We start from the raw sequence: 20,113 nt of genomic DNA on the forward strand, positions 1-20,113 counted from the left end.
TTTTTAAAAACTTGTATACAAAGGCAAATAGTGGGCTTTTGCCTGATCTCAGTAAAGACAGTAATATTTTGATTTTTTGCTGTTACTTCAGATTTCTTGTGCAAATGTAACTGATACCAGAACTGTATGACAGATAATTTATGCAGTCACTGCAGACCTTATATTAATTTTTTATATCTGAGTTTGAGATACAAGGGTTCTATAAATATTATTTATAAATATTATTTATAGATATTACTATAGTCTAAGATTGTTCTTTATCTACTGTTTTCATGCAGAAGAGGGAGTACCTCGTTCATCTAGATCCATGTCTCTTACTGTTGGAAAGGTATTTATACAATACAAAGAAAATTAGATGATTTTATGTAGTGAATTTTTTTCTGTGTACATGCAGTTTTATGAGCTGTGTTCAGACATAATGCTGGTAAATTCTCAGTATTGTTCATGTAATTCCGTGCAAATGCTTTCTAAATTTGGATAAATGATTATGAATGATAGCAATACTTATAATGCTTGCTGTAAATAATATATATTAATATAATATAAGTATAATATATAAATATGTTGGTTTAAAAATATTTTATATAAATACTAAAGGGATCTACTTATTTAAGATTAAAAGCTTGACAGTTAGACCTAATGACCTTGAAGGTCTTTTCCAACCTTAGAAGATTCTTTGATTCTGTGAATAATTGTATTCCAGGCCACGTACCTGTGCCCCAGAGAACGTCTTATGTCCTGTGCTTTGTTCTAGTTCCTCAGTGAGGAAGCTGAACACTGTATCAAAGCTTACTATGTGGTCAGGGATTCCATGATCATACCATTTTAATTATCTTAAAATTTGCACTATGTTTGGAGAACCTTAGATGTAAACAGTTATTTTTAAGTGGGCTTATTTTTCGTGTAGCATCAGAATATGTTGTTCGGTTTGGCAAAGCATTCAGAATAAAGGATTATCTGAGATGGTTTTGGCTTGACCAATTAGTAACTTTAACATGGTCAGTGTTCCATTTCTGCAGAGCTTGCAAGTGTTGGAGATCAAATTTATCCCCAAAATTCCTAAAACAACCTTAAATTCAAACTGAAATTTGGTGGTCAGAGGCATTAAATTTTATGATTTATACTTAAGCTAGAATATATTGTGTAAAGCTAGCATGTGTTTATCATATCAAGAATTTCTATGGTCTTTGGGAAATGTAAGCAATCTCTCAATGCTAGACAGGTATCTCACAACTCAAAGGTTGGGGGAGAAGGCTCTGCTTTTTGCAGAAGGAGCAGATGTTATTGTTTCTGTGAGTTATAATTTTTAAGTTTAGAAATAATTACTGTATCATGGTGTGTACAGTATATAACTATGGGTACATAGCAAGAAAAGAGCTTGTGACACCGGCACTTTTCTCAGTACCGTTACACATCTGGTTTAACCAAAGGTAACAGCCTTTAATAAGAACTGACAATATCACCTCAGAATGTACCTGTTGCTTGACTTACACAATTGGGCTTCCAGTGTGGAGGGAAGAGTAGCATCTCTGTACAGCTCCTCATTTCACACTAACCGCTTACTACTCCAGACAGTATTGGAGGAAGTTGTGGGAAAAACCAAAGCCCTAACAGCCATTTAGCTTAATTTGCTCCCAACTCTCCTTTCCTCCAGAGACATTAACCTACACCTCTGCCATACCTTTAATAGCTTGTAGAGTTGTTCCACAGACTATCTTGTTGTATGAAAAGTAAAATGTTACTTTTCACAGAATATGCCTCGGAGGAGAGTCAGTGTTGCTGTTGTTCCTAAATTTAATTCCTTAAACATTCCTGGTCAGTCACCAACAGCTTCACCTGTACCTTCAATGCCATCCCTGGTAAGTAAAAACCACAATTTAAAGGTACTACTTTCTTGTCTAAACCACTCTTGCATAGAGCCAAGCCTTTACTATAAAATATAAGCCCTTTTATTGATGTAATTTGCTTTGACTCCATCATAGTGAAAGGGAGTAGACAAAGGTAATTCATGTGTGAGGGACATATGCCTTCAGAATCCACCTCTATAAATGATCACTTGTGATACAGAGCTGAACAGAGCTAGCTGGTGATTCAGAGGAATTAGACATTTGTTGAGGAAATTTGGCTTTTTATCTCTAGAAATACACTGGAAAGAGACAGTAAAAATAGTTGCACTGTAGGAGAGCTATTTTAACTAGAATCCAGAGTATGATTAGACTGCCAAAAGTCCACTAAACAGAAAAGCAGGGAACTAATGTGCAGAAGTGCATGTGGTACAGATTTACAAGTTCTATGATGATCTGGGAATCAGTGGAGCTATCAGCCCTTGCCTTGACTTTTTGTTTATAAAATTTTGTTAAATTAAGTGAGGATCTGAACCTAATCTATACAAATGCTTTGGAGGAAAACAGCAAGGCATACCAACTGTTCGTAGATGAGCTAAGATGTCACATAACCTGAAAGTTATGCAGTTTTACTGAGTGAAAATTGTAGGGCTATGTAAATTAAGAGTGTTGTTGAAAAGCTAAATCTACTTCAGTGTTAAGAAAACAATCTGTTTGTGCAATTTAATTATTATACACTCAGAGTCAATTGCTTCAGCAACCAAGTGTGTTTATTTGCTGTGAACGTTTATGATTTTTTTTGTTTAAAATTTTCCATCAAAAACTTAGCCAAAAAATCTGTGTTCCTAGGATTAAATGAGAGAAGCAGTACAGTATTTGACTGTTCAATGATCAATATATGAGTAAGAACGACTTGGAAAAAAGAAGCAGAGTACAAGGAATTGTCAAAGAAAATTTTTCCTAGTGTGCAAGCATTGTTTACTGTGATTAAAGGGGGTAATTTGGAAGCTGCATATCAAAGATACTTTGCCCATGGATGTGAGAAGAAAAAACTAATTTGTAATTTTACTGTAGGCTGACTTGAAATTAATTCATGGATGTAATATTTATTGCTATTTTTTAATTGCAGTCTGAAACACCTAGTAATGGAAGGAGCACTCTAACATCCAATCCTGTTCTGCCATCACTTTTAGAAAAGTGAGTTTTCCCTAGGTCATCTCATTACCTATTAATAATTCCTAGTATGAAATTAAAATTATGTAGTTTCTGTCTTTCCTAACAGAATTTGAACCAAGGCATAAGGTACAGAAATCAGTGAAGCATCATTGGCTTAAGTCAATTCACAATCTGGTAACTGTATTTTACCATGTCACCATTATATTGTTTGTTTCACATTGAAAGTTTGCAAGTAGCATTTTAAAACTAAATCAAGCCTGCTCTGGTGATTAGAACTCATCAAGTAAAATTGCAGCAGATAATTCAGTTATGCATTTGAGTAGGCCTGACTTTAGAACTTCACAAAACTAAGAGTATTGCATACAATGCATCTCACTTTAAAAAAAAACCTATTATTTCTCAGGACAAATTATTTCTGTATCTAAAGCTGGCCACAAACAATCCTGGGTATGAATATTCCTATCCCAGTAACAGAAGTTAATGTTCTGCTCTTGCCTTTTCAACATGTAGCCAGTTGGTAAGAATCATATTTTGAAATACTATGATATCCACTATTTCTTTGTTTCTTTTTTCTTGGCAGTGGTAAGACTAATGGAGAGCCTGACTATGAAACCTCTGCTTCTGTGCTGAAACAGCGTGGGCTGGAAGAAATAAGTCCTGAAACTAAAGCCAAGATAGAAGAGGAAGCATATAACAAAGGGTGGGAATACTTTATGTGAACTAAATCTGTAAATATGTGCTACCAGTTGAGGACATACGTTCTTACAATGTGATTTTAAATTCAAAATGAATGATGTAATTGATATGAGCTCCCAGAAGAGGGTCATAATTGAAGCAATTTTGGAAACAATGTGAGTAAGCTTCATTCATTGTATTTGCATCATAGCTGTTCACTTTCATCCTATATTAAGTTGAGCCAGGCTGTGGGATATCAGAGATGCTGAGTGCAGTAGGTGTTCTTAGGTCAGTAGTCTTCAGCTTCCTGTTAGGATAATCCAAAAGAACTTTCCAAAATGTTTATTCTGAAAAGTGTTCATGAAAACGAGCAATTGACTTTAGCAGTACTTCATGTTGTTGTGTCACAAAACGCACAGCATATTTTGGGTCACTTAAAAGCTTTGGGATCTGTTTCTGAGTGTCAAGCAAAGAACTTTATACTATGCAAACAGTGAGGCAAAAATTTTTAACCTCTACTGCAGAATTCAACATCTGTCTTCAGCACTGATTTGCAGTTACTCTCTCAGAAAGAAAAGTAGCTAGAAGGTCTTCAAAATGTTTAAAAGAAAGGGTGATGCCATACTTATGGTCTTTGGCTAGTTTTTATTCTTCTCCAAATGCTGCAATGCTAATTTTTCATTACACAGGAACAAGCTTATCCAGTGTGCTAGACTAAGAAAAATTTGTTTGTTTGTTAAAGCTACCAGGAAGGCTTGAAGAAAACCAAAGAACTTCAGGAACTGAAGGAAGAAGATGAAGAGACACCAAAGGGAAGTCATGATGAACACGAAGAAAGTGGAAACGATGATGAGATAAAAAATCTGAAAAGCAGGTGAGATAGTGGTATATGTCCATACAAGAGGGACCACTTTTTCTATTTGTGCCCATATTTGTGCTGAATGTAATTCACAAAGAGTCTTCACAAGTCTTCCAGTACACCTGCAAGGTGAATAGAGATTAAGACAAGATCCTCAGCTATATGGGACTAGCTGTGACTTGGACAGGCAGGTGTCTGCTTCCTGTGAATGCTGTGCAGATGCAGCAGAGATGCACTATGCTGGAGTTCCTGCCTTTCAGCAGAGTCACATGGTTATGGCATCCATCTGTAGCCAGTGCTCTTTGGTTATATTGGAGACTTTTGAATCCTCTGCTTATTGTCTTACCTGAAGTATTTGATGCCTTAATGGAAGGCCTTTATGAAATTTTCAGCTTTTCTTATAGTTAATTTGTTGGGTTTCCTCACTGGCTCTACCACACAATTCAATATACCTGCAATGTCCCACACTGTAAAAGCAAAGAGACTTTTACATTACAGAGGAATAGAATGCTGTCCAAATCAAATTGTGTGTCCAGTCCCAGGCTAAGGTAGGGATCCTCACCAGATCCAGAATTCATGTCAATTGTATAACTGTTATGGTCAAAACCATCCATTAACTTGAAATTTAAGAATTTTCAGAAGTGCAGCCATCTCACTAGTCATGAAATTCCTAAGAACACATTCTTAATAAATATTCACAACAGTTTCTAATGTTTAGGTTAGTTGAGCAAGCTATAAACAGTGCAAATTTTACATCCTATGAAGATCTGAGATTGACAGGTGGGAGAAATAGAAGTCAAGTTTCAGCCATCTTGCAAACATCACCCATATCTGAGTGTACAGCTCTTCAGAAAAGAACTTAAAAGTCTGATTCTTCTTTGACAAGGTGCTTGTATTTGGACAAAAGATGGTGCACCATGTGTCTATTAAACTTCTCAGACTGAAAGCTTAAGATAATAAATTTGCATATGATTAACACATAACAGTTTTCTTTTAATTTTACAGAAGACTTGAAGTCATCATTAATTATTTACATATACTGTACCCCAAACTGTGTAAACACTGGAACGTGATATGGCTTGTAGTGGCTGCGGTAATCATTTTTGCTATGATGTTGGGAATCTACCATTCATACAACTCCTGTGGTGAAAAATCAGAGGGACCTGAAGGGAAAGCCAGCTGTTCTGCTGCCAGTCAGTATTCCTGGTGGAACTCAGGATTTCAACAACAGCAACGCACTGAATAATAAAGGAATGACCGTGTGTTTATGGTGCCTGAACAAGTATGCATATAGAACTCAGTTGTTGAAGGTAGTGTCTTGTAATCCTTGTGGTTGTTAAATGTGATCTGTTAGACAAGTGAGTTACTCCACACCATCAGGTTTGGAGTAACATACTGGCCAAAACAACAATCTGATGAATAATCCTCTCTCTCCTCTTATTTTAAATGACTGATAGAAATAAAGTAATGAAAAAATGATAAGGTTGTAGCAGTAATCAGCAACCAGCAAAACATTGAAAAGAATGAGTTGCACAAGACATTGACAGAAAACTTTGATTTGTAGTCAGTGCTTTAATTGGTATTTCTTGAATTTATTTGTGAAGTACTAATGGCATTGAAGTGGTTTGGGTTTTAAAAGTCCAATTAATTTGCTTATTCATAAGTTTTAATAATTATTTTTAATAATCATAATTCAGTGATTTTCTAAGAGGCATTACCTGTAATTATTTAAATTGAATACCAGTGACATGCATAAATACATTTTATGATATACCTTAAAAATGAGATCACTGTTTTTTAGTGGGATACACACCAAAACCTAAAGTCAGGTCTAGGTGGCACAGCTGATATTGTCAAATAAATCTGGGAACTTTTGACATAGCAAAGGGACATGTGGCATGCTTTGCAACAAATTTGTCTATGCCACTCAGAGTCAAAATTGTTTACAGCAGAAAGCAGTTACTGTCTGGAAGATTAGATGCCAAAATACAGCAGTTTTAAGTTTGAGTTATCTTAAATTCTTTATTAAAAAAAAAATTTAAAAAGTGTTGAAACCTCTGTATACAGGTGATCTCTCTAAGGGGACTCTGTCCTGCTGCTAATACTGGAAATAGATATCCTTTGAGATCTGCTCTAGGGACAAAGTTCTGTGTACAATCAAAATCCTACCAGTGCCTATGAATCCTACCAATGAGGACAGAAAAGCAGTGAGGATTTTAAAGAAGTCACTGCATGTTTTCAGAATCTGATGCCAAAAGTGCAACTGTTCTGGTATGCTTTCAAAGCTAAAGTACCAGGTTGTGATAGATTAGCCTTTCACCCAGATTTTGTAATGGTTCAGCATGTCTGGGTGTTATGAATTCTTAACAATGTGAAAGCCTGATATTTTTAGACAAGCAGTTTCAAAGTGGTGAAGCCATTATCTGTTAAAAACCACACCACCCAGGGCTGAGACCAAAATGCATGTCACATAAGGTATACTGTATGTTCCTGCTGAACATCACACTGATTGAAGATGAACTATGTTTGTCTTTCCATGGCTAAACACTTGAATCTAACCACACTATCAAAATCAGCATGACATTTGATTGCACTCATTTCTTGTATTTTTCTGGCATTTTCTGACTGATTAACAGGTCTGTTTACCAGCTGACTGATAAGTGTGTTATGAAGTCCTGTAATTTCAATTCAGATGCAGTTATAATTGTCTTGTTTTATTTGGTATAAACACTGAATCTCAAGCTAACTATCAAAGATGACAAGTTTCTAACTCAGTCAAAAATTTAACTCGCGTGTCTGGCACTAGTAACAAATGCTGGTGAATTGTGTTTGTTGTATCTTTAGCCCCATTTTTCTTAAGAAGTATTTATATGGAGAAAGAAAAGAAAATCTGCTATTTTGTACTAGCACTTTTTTTTTTGGGTGGGGGAGGGATATAAGCAGTTGGGTGGCTTGGTTTTGTTTTAAAGTATATATTGTTGAGTAATAGTGTGCTTAAGGAAGTTCAGAAAGGATAATGGGAAAGTGTCATTTGGTCTAAAATTGTAATTGGTAAAGAATAAGAAGGTTTCTTGCAAATTAATTGGCATCTGTTTGGTTCAGTTAGAATATCTGACTATGAAGAACTACTGTGACATTTCATATACTTTCAATATTTGAAGAAACTTGTCAGTTGCTCTTTGATTAATTCTTTATTAAAATCAGCTTTAACTTAATATTATTTACAAACAGCACTGATAACTTAGGGCAATAAAAAATGAAGCTAAATAGTCCTGAAGATTCAGAACTCTCTACACCAAAAATTTTGGTACGTATTTGATGATATGATTGTGGAAATGTTGGGCTGCACTGAGGAAAAATAATTAACAATGCCTATGATAGAATGAATTCACTCTTATTTACATCTGCACTGATGTGGGTCCAACACCTTATTTTTACATACATATAGAGAGTTATTGATATCACTAGATTCTTGAACTGCTTCAATATTAAGAATGTACTAAGTGTTTTTTTGGTCAGTTGATGACTGGGGGCTCCATCCTCTTCAGAATTCAGCACAGTGGCTTTTTGTGAACTTAGTGCACAGGGGCACATTCTTGTAAGTAGTTGTACTGATCTGAACTGAACTACTTGTATGTCTAAGTATAGTCAACCCATAAAGTTATTAACTGTAGTGGGGAATGGACTTAAAGAGACAAGATATTTTAACAGGGATGAAAAGATGAAGATAAAGTTTATTTCTAAAAAAATTGTTGTTCTTTTTTAACCACTTTGAGCAAACTGTTCACTAGAAATAACGGACCACAATGACTAATAGCACATGAAATATTTTTGCTTATGTTTTTCAGTTAGTTAATGAAGACACCTTTTTTAATAGGAAGCTAGATTGAGCTCAAAAAACTATTCTAAAGGTAATTTTATATGTTGGATATTAGTTTGCTTTATCTGGAAAAAAAAAACCCAACAATCTCTGTTCAAGTATCACATCAGATAACAACATCAGAAATAGATCTATTATTTATGCTATGGACACTGAAATAGCTTTCTTGAGGTGCAATATTTATTTTTCTGCTTTAACAAGACACGTTATTGTTTCTCTTGCACAGCACAGATGTTTGTAGTAAAAGGAATTTTAAAAGGGCACTATTTTTTTGTGTATCAGATTTAAATATGTAATATTGTAAGATTTTGCACAAGTGTGCTGGTATTGTACTGTATAGTATCACATACTTGAGTTTTGAAATAAAAGTTTCAAAAGTCCTCAATGTTGCTACCTTAAGAGGTGTTTTTTTATATTCACTCTGTCTGTTTATCAATGGCTATGTTCTTATGAAAACTGCCTTGTCTATACTGTATAATGTTGTGCCATGTTACACATACCAAAGATCTTGTTCTTAGTCTTTTGGTTCTTCAGGAAAATGATGTAGAATAATAAGCAAGCCAACTCCTCTTTCAGTAATTTTTTGCAAACAGGTTCCTCCCTGTCATGCCCTAAGAAACAAGATGAGAAAGGAAATTGAAATATCCTGGAGAGAGTTTAACTCCTGCTTTACAGGGGGGTTGCCTGTCACTGAGGAAGTGGAACAAAGAAAGCCATAAGGGAGGTCTATAACCAAAGGAGTGAAAGGTTAGGATTCTTTATTTGCTTTGTGTTCTTGTAGGCTTGGGTGGTCTGGGAAGCCTGGGCTCTGTGGAGAGCTGAACTTGCCAGACCAGTGGGAAGGAGACAACATTCAATTTCCACAAAGAACAGGAATACCACTTCTGGATCTCTGATGGTCTGTGAAAAAGTTTGGGACAGCAACAACTTTGAAAGGAATTACTGTTACCAGGAAAAGACCCCAATATTTGTATTTTCTACATAACCATTTTTTTTTTTAATTTGTTTCCTCTTCTGTTGTTCAGGCTTCAAGTTTCCTTTAGAAATTACTATAGAGAACAGTTATCCATGTGATGGAGCTTACACTTTTGTTTGCTGTTACAAAGGTGTTTATCTCACTTTTCCAGCTAAAAACTCTACTCAGCATCAATAAAGTGGACAGGAACTAAAGGAACTTTACCACAGTGAGGATAACAGGCACAAATTGTTATAATTTGGAAGAGTAATTAGCATGCAATTTTGAAATGTCTCTCTTCAGAAACCCAGCTTTTCCTTAGTTTTCATGGTAAGCAATATTTAGCAATTCAAGGTAAGCATGGAGATGGTAAGATTTTGTTTCATGTACTCGATGTGTTACAGCCAGTCTATTAGTTCATGAGAGTTGCAGAATAACAGTTCATTTCCACTTTGTTGTGAATGCAAGTGAATTTACTTGGAACTTACTACAGTCAGAGTAAGTCTGATTTCAATATTTCAGATTGCCATCGCTTTGTAGAGGCAAGTATTTACAGCACAACAAAGGACTGAATAGAAATTGGAGCAAGAAATTGGTCTCTTAAGCTCTCAAGTAGCTTTACCAACATTAAGTTCCAAACCACAGCACAAGCACAAACCAAGTTCAACAGCATTCTTTACTTGTTCTGCAGATGCCTGTCTGTATTACAGTACACCCATAATAACCATGTTATATGTTGCTGTAAGAGGTTGGGACTATGGCAACATAAAAGTGAATACTGTCTTCAATATATTGACTGGGAACTTTCAACAATGCAAAACACAGTTTAAAGAGGTAGCTACTGTTAAACTTGTGTTTACAAAACCTTGAAAACAACCTAAGTAGGTAGGACAGCTAAAAGTTTCCTGAATCACAAACTGAACACAATGTAACAAATTTATCTTTTTTGGAAAAAAAAAAGAAAAAAGGCTTATACCATTCTGTACTGTAAAAGCAGGTAAAGTAGCTCACTAATCAGTTCTTTGCATTGGTCAGGCCTCAACTAGAAAGAAAATGTGAGCAAGCTGGTGGTTCTTGCCTGAAAGAAAATTGGGACCAGAGGCATAAGTCTTTAATACAAAAGATTGCTGAGATATGAAATATGTGTGCAATATGAAATAAGCTATTTTACATGTCCATTTCCAACAGGAAAATAGCTGATAGGTTTACACTACAGTATGAGTAAGTCAGTTAAGAGCAGGGAAAACTGTTAAATAATAAAGAACAGTAAAGCACTGTAACATAACATCTGAGGAAATACTATCAGTTTGTCTTTAGGAGCAGGTTAGATTAATATCTGTCAGCAATAACATAAATGCAGCTGATCCTACTGACAGTGAAGGAAACCAGCTAATCTCAAACTCCATTTTTGCTTTATGTTTATTGGAATCTCTGCAAAAGTAGTTTGTTTGTGAAGACTTCCTGAAGGTTTTCTAAGTTCAAGCTGTGAGGATCATTTGTGTTCTGAGTCAGGCCACTGGCATCACTGTTTGTAGGAACTTCACAAAAGGCAATAGTGAAGGGACTAGCTCCCACCTCTGTCCCTACAGTTTCACAAGGGATCCCATTTACAGCAGCGTATCTCCAAATATGTTAAAAACAAAGTATTGTATTATGTCTGCATTATGGGAACTGTTTTTGCATTGAAACTCTAAAGCAAAGAAAAGTCCTAAGTACTACATAAAGAGAAATAGAATAGTGGGGAACCTAGGCACTTCCAATTCCAAAAGGAAAATCCTGCCTGGCATGCTGTGATACAATAGAGAATTTGTTTTATTTACGAGATGAATAGACAACATGAGTAATGAGCTGTTAATCAGCAAAACAGGAAAAAATAGCAAAAGAAAAACTTTTTAAGTGTTTACTGACTTAGCAGTCTAACAGTCTTATCTCTCTTCCTCAGCTGTGTTTTCTGAGTCAGCAGTAGTTAAATTTTCCAGCAAACCCTACATGAAAGAAAGTGTAAAGGGTGATTAGGGATTTCCAGTCAGTGACCTCACCTTTGAGTGGGACAGTCAACACATTTTCTCTGACATTCTTTCTATGAGGCAGTGCAGTGATAGTTGAAGTTGCTTTCAAGAAGTCATCTCAAAGGTGGTCTGATAGTGTCCAGTACCTCATCTTTTCTTAGCACAGAAGAGAGATCACTTTGAATTTTTTAAATTTCTGTGTTGGGAAAAATGGCAACTTATTTTGGATTTACCTCAGTAGTGTTTTTCATCTGGGTTATGACATCCATGGCTCAAAATTACTTTATAACAGGTATGTAAAGTTCCACTTTTTAAAATCTTTTAGTTGAACCACTAGTGAAGTACTTGAAACTACTAGCTGAAAAGTAGAGCTGAAAAACAAGAAGGTATATTTGCAAATGGGGGGAAGGGAGCATATGTAAATGCATTTCTCACATGGGAAACCACAGCATTTTGAGAATGCAGTGCATTGGGAACTACTCTAGCATATAGGGGAACTCTTTCATTGTTAGTCTAATTATTATATAAATGCTTTATCATTGTTGTCTAAATGCTACAGAACTGTTTGTTTTAAAGATTTACATTTAGGTATTGCATTTAGGATTAAGTTAATAACTATTGAAATATTTTATTATGAACTATTTAAAATATCACAATTAACAGTTTTATACACTCCTCAGGGAGCAAAACATGCATGAAACCAGTTCTGTGCATCTGTGATAAAATGTTATCTTTAAGGCAAAGTGTTTGGCTCTGATTTGGCAATATCCTAATGCTGTCTTGATTTATAACATTGAAGGAAATGTGTGGCAAAGATCTTGCAGTTCATCTCCAGGGCAGTCATGCCCATCTCTGGTTAATGAAGTGCAGAAGTTCCTAATTTTATATTTAATTCCTATTTTGTATAACTATCTATTTGGAGAAACAAACAAACAAACAAAAACATAGGGAATTGCCGATTATCAACTTTATCACACAGTTCTTAGATAACTGTCCTCCCTCAAACCAGGAACTGTTTGAAAGAGTCCAGCACAGAGCAACCAAAATGAGGGAGTGGAACATCTCCCTTGTGAGGAAAGACTGAGGGAGCTGGGTCTCTTCACTTGGAGGAGAATGAGGGGTGACCTCATTGATGTTTATATTATGTATGTATTTAATTTTAAAAGGGTTAGCACATTTTAAGGTGCAAGTTTAGCCCATTTTGTAAAGTCACAGTTCTTATCATTTAAGACAATTTTCTGGTACTGAAATTTTGTTTAAAGACCTTTAAATACCCTTTCTCCTTGTCTGTGTCAAATCCTGAATTCTGTCCTCAGATCCTTAAACCTAACTTATGCCTATACTGGTGGAGTATTGTGGATAGTGTACCAGCTGTGGCATTCTAAACAGGCTGGATGAACTGCCTATGGAGAGGGAATAGGGAAAAGTGTCATGAATTCACCTGGCCTTTCCTCTCTTTTCCTACTACCTGCCAAGCACTTGGTAAATTTGCAGGGTCTGAGAGGTAGAAGCATCATGCTAAGCTATGGGAAAAAAAGATAAGTTTAGGAGGAATAAGGAACATAAGGAATAAAACCTTTACAGATATATTTTCTTACTGGTATATTAATTCTGTTTAAAAACATGTATTAATACTTTTAATAGAACTTGTATTGGTAAGAGTTGTGTACTGACAGGTTAAGTACCTTAGGGCAACTGTTAGTTTTATAATTTCAATTTAAAAAAAAAAAAAAAAAAAAAAAAAAAAAAAAAAGAAAAAAAGAAAAAGACTGCTGTCTGATTACTCCTCCTATTTTGTATAAGTATGACAGAGAATGTCATTGGTAAGAAACTGACTCCAGGTAATGACCAAGTGTATATGCATTAAGTCTAATAAAAGCCAAACCTCTTGCAATTCTAGACTATTAAGAAAATATACTCTATACTTAAAGAATACCTTTTTGCTAGAAATTAGTTTTCTATTATCCTCAAGCCAGAAATTTTTAACAATGGTGAATTCGGTTGAACATCGTGTTAAATTTTTCATGAGGAATAAATGTTTATATTCAAATACTAACCTTGAAAATTTATGTCTAAATTACAGGTTCGATTCTTTCACCTTGCAGGATAAAAGGTGTAGGAATTTATCTTGAGGAGAAAGTGAATTTTTCAGAAGCAAGTAATGCATGTAATCAACTGAATCTACAACTGGCAAGTAAAGATCAAGTTGAAAACGCTTTGAAACATGGCTTTGAAACATGCAGGTATATAGTATCAGATAGTGTCTCATTATCTTTAGTGAACACCTTCTTTACATGCATCTGAGGCTGGTGATTAATCTGATATTAAAAGGACTGATGCCTTTTATTGTAGCTACGGATGGGTGAAAGATGGATTTGTTGTTATTCCTCGGAAAATATCCAACAAGAAATGTGGAAGGGGCAACGTTGGAGTAGTGCAATGGTATGCTGAATCCTTTAAAACGTTTAAGGTTTACTGCTTCAATTCCTCAGGTATGTAAGCATAACAATCACATTTTTTTGTGTTTTGGTTTGGCTTTTATTATATTTTAATTACCTGCATAATAAAATCATAACAAGTGAGTTCTTATAATTTCTTGGCCATTTTCCTCTCCAGTCCTAAATGTTGTCAAGCTGTGCTTGGCTCTGTAGGGGTAAAAAGCTTCCAAGAAACACAAAAGGTTAATCCAAAGTAATAATTTGGTATTTCCATGAAAGCTTACAAAGAAGAGCTGCTTTTATCATTCTGTACTGTTGACACAAAGGTTTTAATATGTTTTGATTATTTATGCACATTAATTCAAAAGACAGTGAATTGAATCTTTAACCAGAGTGCCTCTGTTATGTGTTTTCTTGCAAAAAGACTAAGGGTCTTCAGGAAAAGCTGAATGCTCTTTGATAAAAGGAAAGTTATCTATGAAACTAAATTAAAATATTAGAACAGCTGAGAGACCACAAAATTAATTATATTTCCAATCTGTTTTCAGTAAAATCAGTGCCCTTTGATGTGCATCATCCTATGTGTGAAAAGGCTTTTCCTTCCCCTCATTCTTGACTGTCCATTCCTAGATTGAAGATTCAGTGTCAACTGGGCCTTCTCAGCACAATACATCAGTATTATTTCTTAATGACTTCTGTGGTATTAAGCAAAAATAAGTATTGCCACAGCTAGAGGCATTGTGTTTCTGCTAGTGTCCCGTATCATCTAAGGTCATTATGTAACAACTATCCCAATAATTAGACCATATATAGGATCCATGAATTGTTTCTAAACAGTTCCTAGACGTTGCCAATTAGGTTTAGATAAGAGCAGGAAGAGATTATGTAAAAAATCCAGAAAATTTTCAGGAAAGATTTGTGGGGAAGGGTTGAAAAGAGCAGGAGAAAGATGGATATATCAAGATATGCCCATGTGAAGATATAAAGACCTGAGACCATGTCTGGCTGCTGTCATCACTAGAGTTTACAAAGAGACTGATGATAAAGCTGTTTGGGAGAAGGCCATGCCTTCAACAAAGGGCTTTGTTCATGACCCGGCCCATTTTAGTGAAGGGAGATTAGGTAATTTAAGTAGTTGGCTTAGGAAGCCTGATTACTGACCAGAAAGAACTGCAGAGAGAAATCTCCTTTAAAAAATTGACTTATTATCTAGCCTGTAAAATTAAAAATTACATGACTGGCTTTCTTTACAGTCCATAGATTTTATTGCTAAATGCATAAGTGAACTATTACTTGGGCAACATGGTCTAAAAGAAGCTGCTTTATTGGTATTGTTTTTTCTTCTGTTCTTATGCAGCATGATGTTTCTGCATCAGAAATGTTGGGTAGGTTGGGAAATGCTAATGAGGTAACAAGTAGTTTCAAACTACTTGCTTTGTTTAGCTTTTATTACAAAAAATACTTTTATGGTATGTGAAGAACACCACTGAATGGTTTGAAAGTAACTTAAAGTAACGTATATTTTACACTGGGAGGATTCTCCATTTCTTTACCTTGATTGCCAAACTGTTGTCTGTTCTAGGTATTTCTAAACCAAAATAATTGGTAGAAGCTTATTCTGTCAATTTTCTTTGTGCCAAAGAAATGCCAAAATCACTTAAAAACTGTAGTGGAAAAAGTAAAAAGCCCCTGCCATTTAGCTTTTATTCTGTAGATATAACTGCATCATCAGACTTCCCACAGGAATCCATTTGGAGAACAGTACCTACGTCGTTTCCCTGTTACTTATGCTGTCATCTATGTGTGCACTTAGTGAATTTTTTATAGCTTTACAGAATATAGAACTTCACTAGGAAAGAATTTTCATGAGCCTGATTCACACCTAAGCTTTTCCACTTATATGTAAAAGTCCACTTGCACCCATGTTTTTATATAGACAACAGTGGCATCATTTAAGTGACCTAATGTCTGTGACTGCACCTGGTTTGTTTCTTTGTAACAAAGAACCTCCCAGGAGAATAGGGCACTTCTTTATTTCACACTGGTGCGCGGTTTACCTGAAAGGTTTTTTGTTTCCTGAAAATCAAAGTAGTGTTCCATGTATCAACAGTGCGTGCATGTGTTTTGAACATATTCATAACATAAAAGACATATTTTTAAATCTTGGATCTGTAGTTAAGTCTTCTGCTCTGCAGGACGTAAAATTACTGGTTTTGTGTGCATACTTTTCAGGAGGGATCTTGTTATGGGTATGCAATTATTAAATAAGGGCCACACTTGCTCAAAAAACTGTTTAACTAAAAGGTGCATAATCTGAGTTGTAGCCACATGTTTGAAATAGTCATGCCTGATATGGGTAAGGATTTTGAGAGTAAATTTCCCTGTTGTGGCAGGGAATGACTAAGGAACAATGCCAATAAACTTGTGTGTACATTTAGTACAAAACTACCATGCAACAAAACTCTTCTGTATTTCCTTTCCCTGCTGCAGATGTTCAGATTAATTCATGTATACCAGATCCAGCTACAACTATACAACCTTCATCAACTGCACCAACAGACTTCACTACTTATTCAGACTCTGATTTGACTGAGAACATCACAGCAGTTCCCAATGTGACTGAGTCAGAAAAATCCCTGAAAAATATAAAATTTCGTGTAATATGTATAACTGAAACTATACCACCAACAGAGGCAGCTACTACAAAAATGCCAGAAGAATACTCACGGATTGACTCTCCTAACTACACTTCCCATGCTGCCTTTAAGAATGATGCTATTGCCTTTGGAGGTAACGGGCATATACAGTAGCTATTTAATCAGAAAAGGTATTTAGATAGATGTTAGTAGTGAATCTGCTGATGGCTATTTTTGTTTGCTTTGCCAGCATCCATTTTGAACCTGGAGGCAGAATAAGAGTGTTGTGGTTTTGTAAAGTTGATAGGGCAGAAGATTTTAAAACAATTTTTAAGTAGAAGTAAGATACTATTTGATAATATTTTAATATGAAATCATGGAAGTTCATTCTAGTTAATATGATGTTGCATTAATAAATTTCTGATAAAGTGCTAGCAAACACCATGTGCTCAGAGAAATGGAAAAATGAGCAGGCTCTTAAAAACAAAAGCAGCCAAGAAAGTTTTAAAGACAATTACTGTTCTTCAAATATGGAAGTGTTCTTGAGTTACGAGGTGTGAATAAGTAGTCCTGATATATAGCAACTTAGAAACAGACTAAATATGAGGAAAAGCATTCTAACTGTAAGGATAATTAATCACAAAGATGTGTTCTCTATGCAAGTTGTAAAAACCCTCCAATGAGTAGATTAGACAAAAATCTGTCAGGGATTGCCAAATACCTGTTTCAATATCTGTTGAAAATATGAGCAGGAGTAACTAACCTTTTGCGATTCCTCTCTTCTTGAGTTGCTGTGTATGTACCTAGGCTGGTTTTGTATAATCTGGATTTATGCTTGTGAGCTTTTAAAAAAAATTGAGGACATATAAGAACTCTAAACTTGCCTCACTTTTATCTTTAGGTATCGCCACTGCACTTCTTGTACTGGCAGTCGTCTTCTTCGTTATTTCAATTGTTCTAGCAGCCTGCTATATCAAAAAGTAAGTTTTCTTTTTCTCTCTCTTTTTTTTTTTTTTTCTCTTGGGCTGACTTCACTCCTATAGAACAATCAATATTTTAAGTACATAACAGTGTAGCACAAAAAGCCTTAAAACCTGTTGTTAGGCAGATAAAGCTTGTTGTTGCAATTCCCTGCTTTAGAAAAGGAATCAAAGGCAAATATTGGCTATTTTTGATTACTCACTATGCCTAGTGTGAAACATGTCCAAGTGTGCCAAAATAGCAACATTGAAGTGTGCATCTGAAGTTCCCACTGACCAAAAGAGGGGAAACATTACCCCCATTTTCATAAAGGGAAAGGAACACCTGGGGAACTACAAGCCAGTCAGCCTCACCTCTGTGCATGGCAATATTACAGAGTGGATCCTCCTGGAAACTGTGCTAAGGCACATGGAAGCAGGGGATTGGTGACAGCAAACATAACTTCACTAGGGGCAAATCCTGCCTGACAAATTTGGTGGCCTCCTACCAAAGGGTTATAAAATTGGTGGATAAAGGAAGAGAATTCATGTCATCTAGCTGGACCTGAGCTAAGCATTTGGCACTGTCTCACATAACATCCTTGTCTCTAAATGGAAGAGACATGGACTTGTCAGATGTACCACTGGCTGGATAAGAAATGGGATGGATGGTCACACTCAAAGAGTTGCAGTCAATGGCTCAATGTCTAAATGGAGATCAGTGACAAGTGGCATTCCTCATTGTCTGATATTACTACTGCTGTTTAACATCTTTGTCAGTGACATGGACAGGGAATTCAGTGTACCCTCAGCAAGTTTGCTGATGGCACTGAGCTGTGTGGTGTGACCAGCACACTGGAGGGAATGGATGAGGGAGCGTGACAAACTTGAGAGAGGAGTCTATGCAAACTTCATGAAGTTCAACATGGTCAAGTGCAAGATCCTATCCTGGGTCAGGGCACTCCCAAGCACAAGTACAGCATGAGTGGAGGATGGATTGAGAGCAGCTCTGAGGAGAAGGACTTAGGGATGATGAAGACTTGGTTTATGAGAAGCTCAACATGAGCCAGCAATGTGCCCTTTCAGCCCAGAAAGCCAGCCATATCTTGGGCTGCATCAAAATAAGAGTGGCCAGTAGGTGAAGGGAGGTGAATCTGCCTTTCTACTCCCCTCTCATGAGACCCCAACTGGAGTACTGTCTGGTTCTGCAATACCCAACAAAAGAAGGAGATGGAGCTGTAGAAGCAAGGCAGAGAAGGGTCACGAAGGTGATTAGAAGAATGAGACACATCTGCTATGAAGACAGACTGAGAGAGTTGAGGTTGTTCAGCCTGGAGAAGGCTCTGGCAGCCTTCCAGCATAGGCAAGTTAGAGAGGGGCTTTTTGCATGGGCACATAGCAACACAGTGAGGTATCATGGTTTTTAAATGATAGTGTGAGGGTGGTTGTGACACTGGAACAGGCTGTCCAGAGAAGCTCTGCATGCCCCATCCCTGGCAGTGTTCAAGGCCAGGTTGGATAGGGCTTTAAGCTGTCTGGTCTAGTGGGAGGTCTGTGGCAGGGGTGTCAGAACCAGATGATCTTTATGGTCCCTTCCAACCCAAACCATTCTGTTGTTCTGTGATCTGTTTGTATATACGCCTGTTTAGGAGTTTTTTCTTTGTGTTTTTCCTATGTCTGACTCAAGGTAAATGTCTTTATTCTTGGACTACAATTGTATGCAGAAAAAAAAATTGTTGAGCTCATTTGTCATGCTTAAAGGCCTTCAACACAGTGCATCTTGAGTGATACTACAAACCTGTATCAGTTTCTACTTTACTATCTTTTTTCTGTTTAAAGGTACAAGAAAACCTTTCCATTTTCAAACAAGAATCAGCAAAAAGAAATGGTTGAAACTACTGCTCTCAAAGAGGCTAAGTCAAATGACAAAACACCTGAGAAGGAAACAAATAATGGAAAAAAGGTAGAAGAGTCTAAAGCCAAACCTGAGGCCACAGTAAAATGTCTAGAAGCAGAAGTTTAGGGGGAAGAATGTATACTTCGTGATAGAAATATAAAACAAAGCACAAAGAACTTAATGCTTTTAAACCTGGGTGATGTTAAATACTCATGAATGTTTTCTCTATCATAATATTCAATTTTTTTAAAAATAATTACATATTTAGCTAAATATGCTCTTGAAGAAGAACATGGTATCTTATTTACTTGAAATGAATAGAAAATCCACATTACAGCTAAGTTTTCATCATTAATAAAAAAGTAATTAGGAAAATGCTACTAGTGATCTGCAGTGTGTTAATTATTTGCATGGAACACAGATCAGTATATAATGAAAAGTGGGGTTTTATCTGGCTGCAGAATGTCTGCTAACTTAATGTCTAAAATAACGATATGATACTGTAGCTCTTCATCATGTAGATTAGCTTATTTCCATTAGGTAATTGCACACTGTTTGTTAAAAGTCTGTTTACAAACAGAATAAATAAATCTGTTTACAAGTGAGTAAAATGAAAGTAGTAACCCACTGTCATTCAAATACCCATAGAAGGGTACAAAGTTGCTGATGTATATACATGCTAATTATATATACAACAATGGATAACTTTCTTAGCTGTCTTAATCATATCTTAATGTACTGTTTTATTTATTAAAACCTTTATCATTCTTCCTCATCAGATATTT

General features: G+C 35.9%; 2 protein-coding genes across 4 annotated transcripts in view; both read left to right on the forward strand.

The window, feature by feature from the left end:
* Nucleotides 1-8,816, forward strand: part of MRVI1 (murine retrovirus integration site 1 homolog) — a 48,547-nt gene extending 39,731 nt beyond the window's left edge. Inside the window, exons 17-22 of one of the 3 annotated variants that reach the window (XM_030451423.1) lie at nucleotides 279-328; nucleotides 1,752-1,859; nucleotides 2,974-3,041; nucleotides 3,601-3,720; nucleotides 4,438-4,569; nucleotides 5,560-8,816. In XM_030451423.1, coding sequence (XP_030307283.1) covers nucleotides 279-328; nucleotides 1,752-1,859; nucleotides 2,974-3,041; nucleotides 3,601-3,720; nucleotides 4,438-4,569; nucleotides 5,560-5,800 — 719 coding nt within the window. In that variant the 3' untranslated portion in view covers nucleotides 5,801-8,816. The remainder of the gene's footprint in view (nucleotides 1-278; nucleotides 329-1,751; nucleotides 1,860-2,973; nucleotides 3,042-3,600; nucleotides 3,721-4,437; nucleotides 4,570-5,559) is intronic. The other 2 variants (XM_030451424.1, XM_008504741.2) reach the window with 2 other exon arrangements.
* A 2,610-nt stretch (nucleotides 8,817-11,426) lies between these two features.
* Nucleotides 11,427-20,096, forward strand: LYVE1 (lymphatic vessel endothelial hyaluronan receptor 1). Its single transcript, XM_008504740.2, has 6 exons — nucleotides 11,427-11,690; nucleotides 13,482-13,641; nucleotides 13,751-13,890; nucleotides 16,327-16,626; nucleotides 17,374-17,452; nucleotides 19,271-20,096. Exons 1-6 carry the CDS (start codon nucleotides 11,609-11,611, stop codon nucleotides 19,452-19,454), a joined length of 945 nt encoding a protein of 314 aa, XP_008502962.1. The 5' UTR covers nucleotides 11,427-11,608; the 3' UTR covers nucleotides 19,455-20,096.
* The last annotated feature ends 17 nt before the right edge of the window (nucleotides 20,097-20,113 follow it).

Source organism: Calypte anna, chromosome 5, assembly GCF_003957555.1.
Source record: "Calypte anna isolate BGI_N300 chromosome 5, bCalAnn1_v1.p, whole genome shotgun sequence".
Classification (NCBI taxonomy): Eukaryota; Metazoa; Chordata; class Aves; order Apodiformes; family Trochilidae; genus Calypte; species Calypte anna.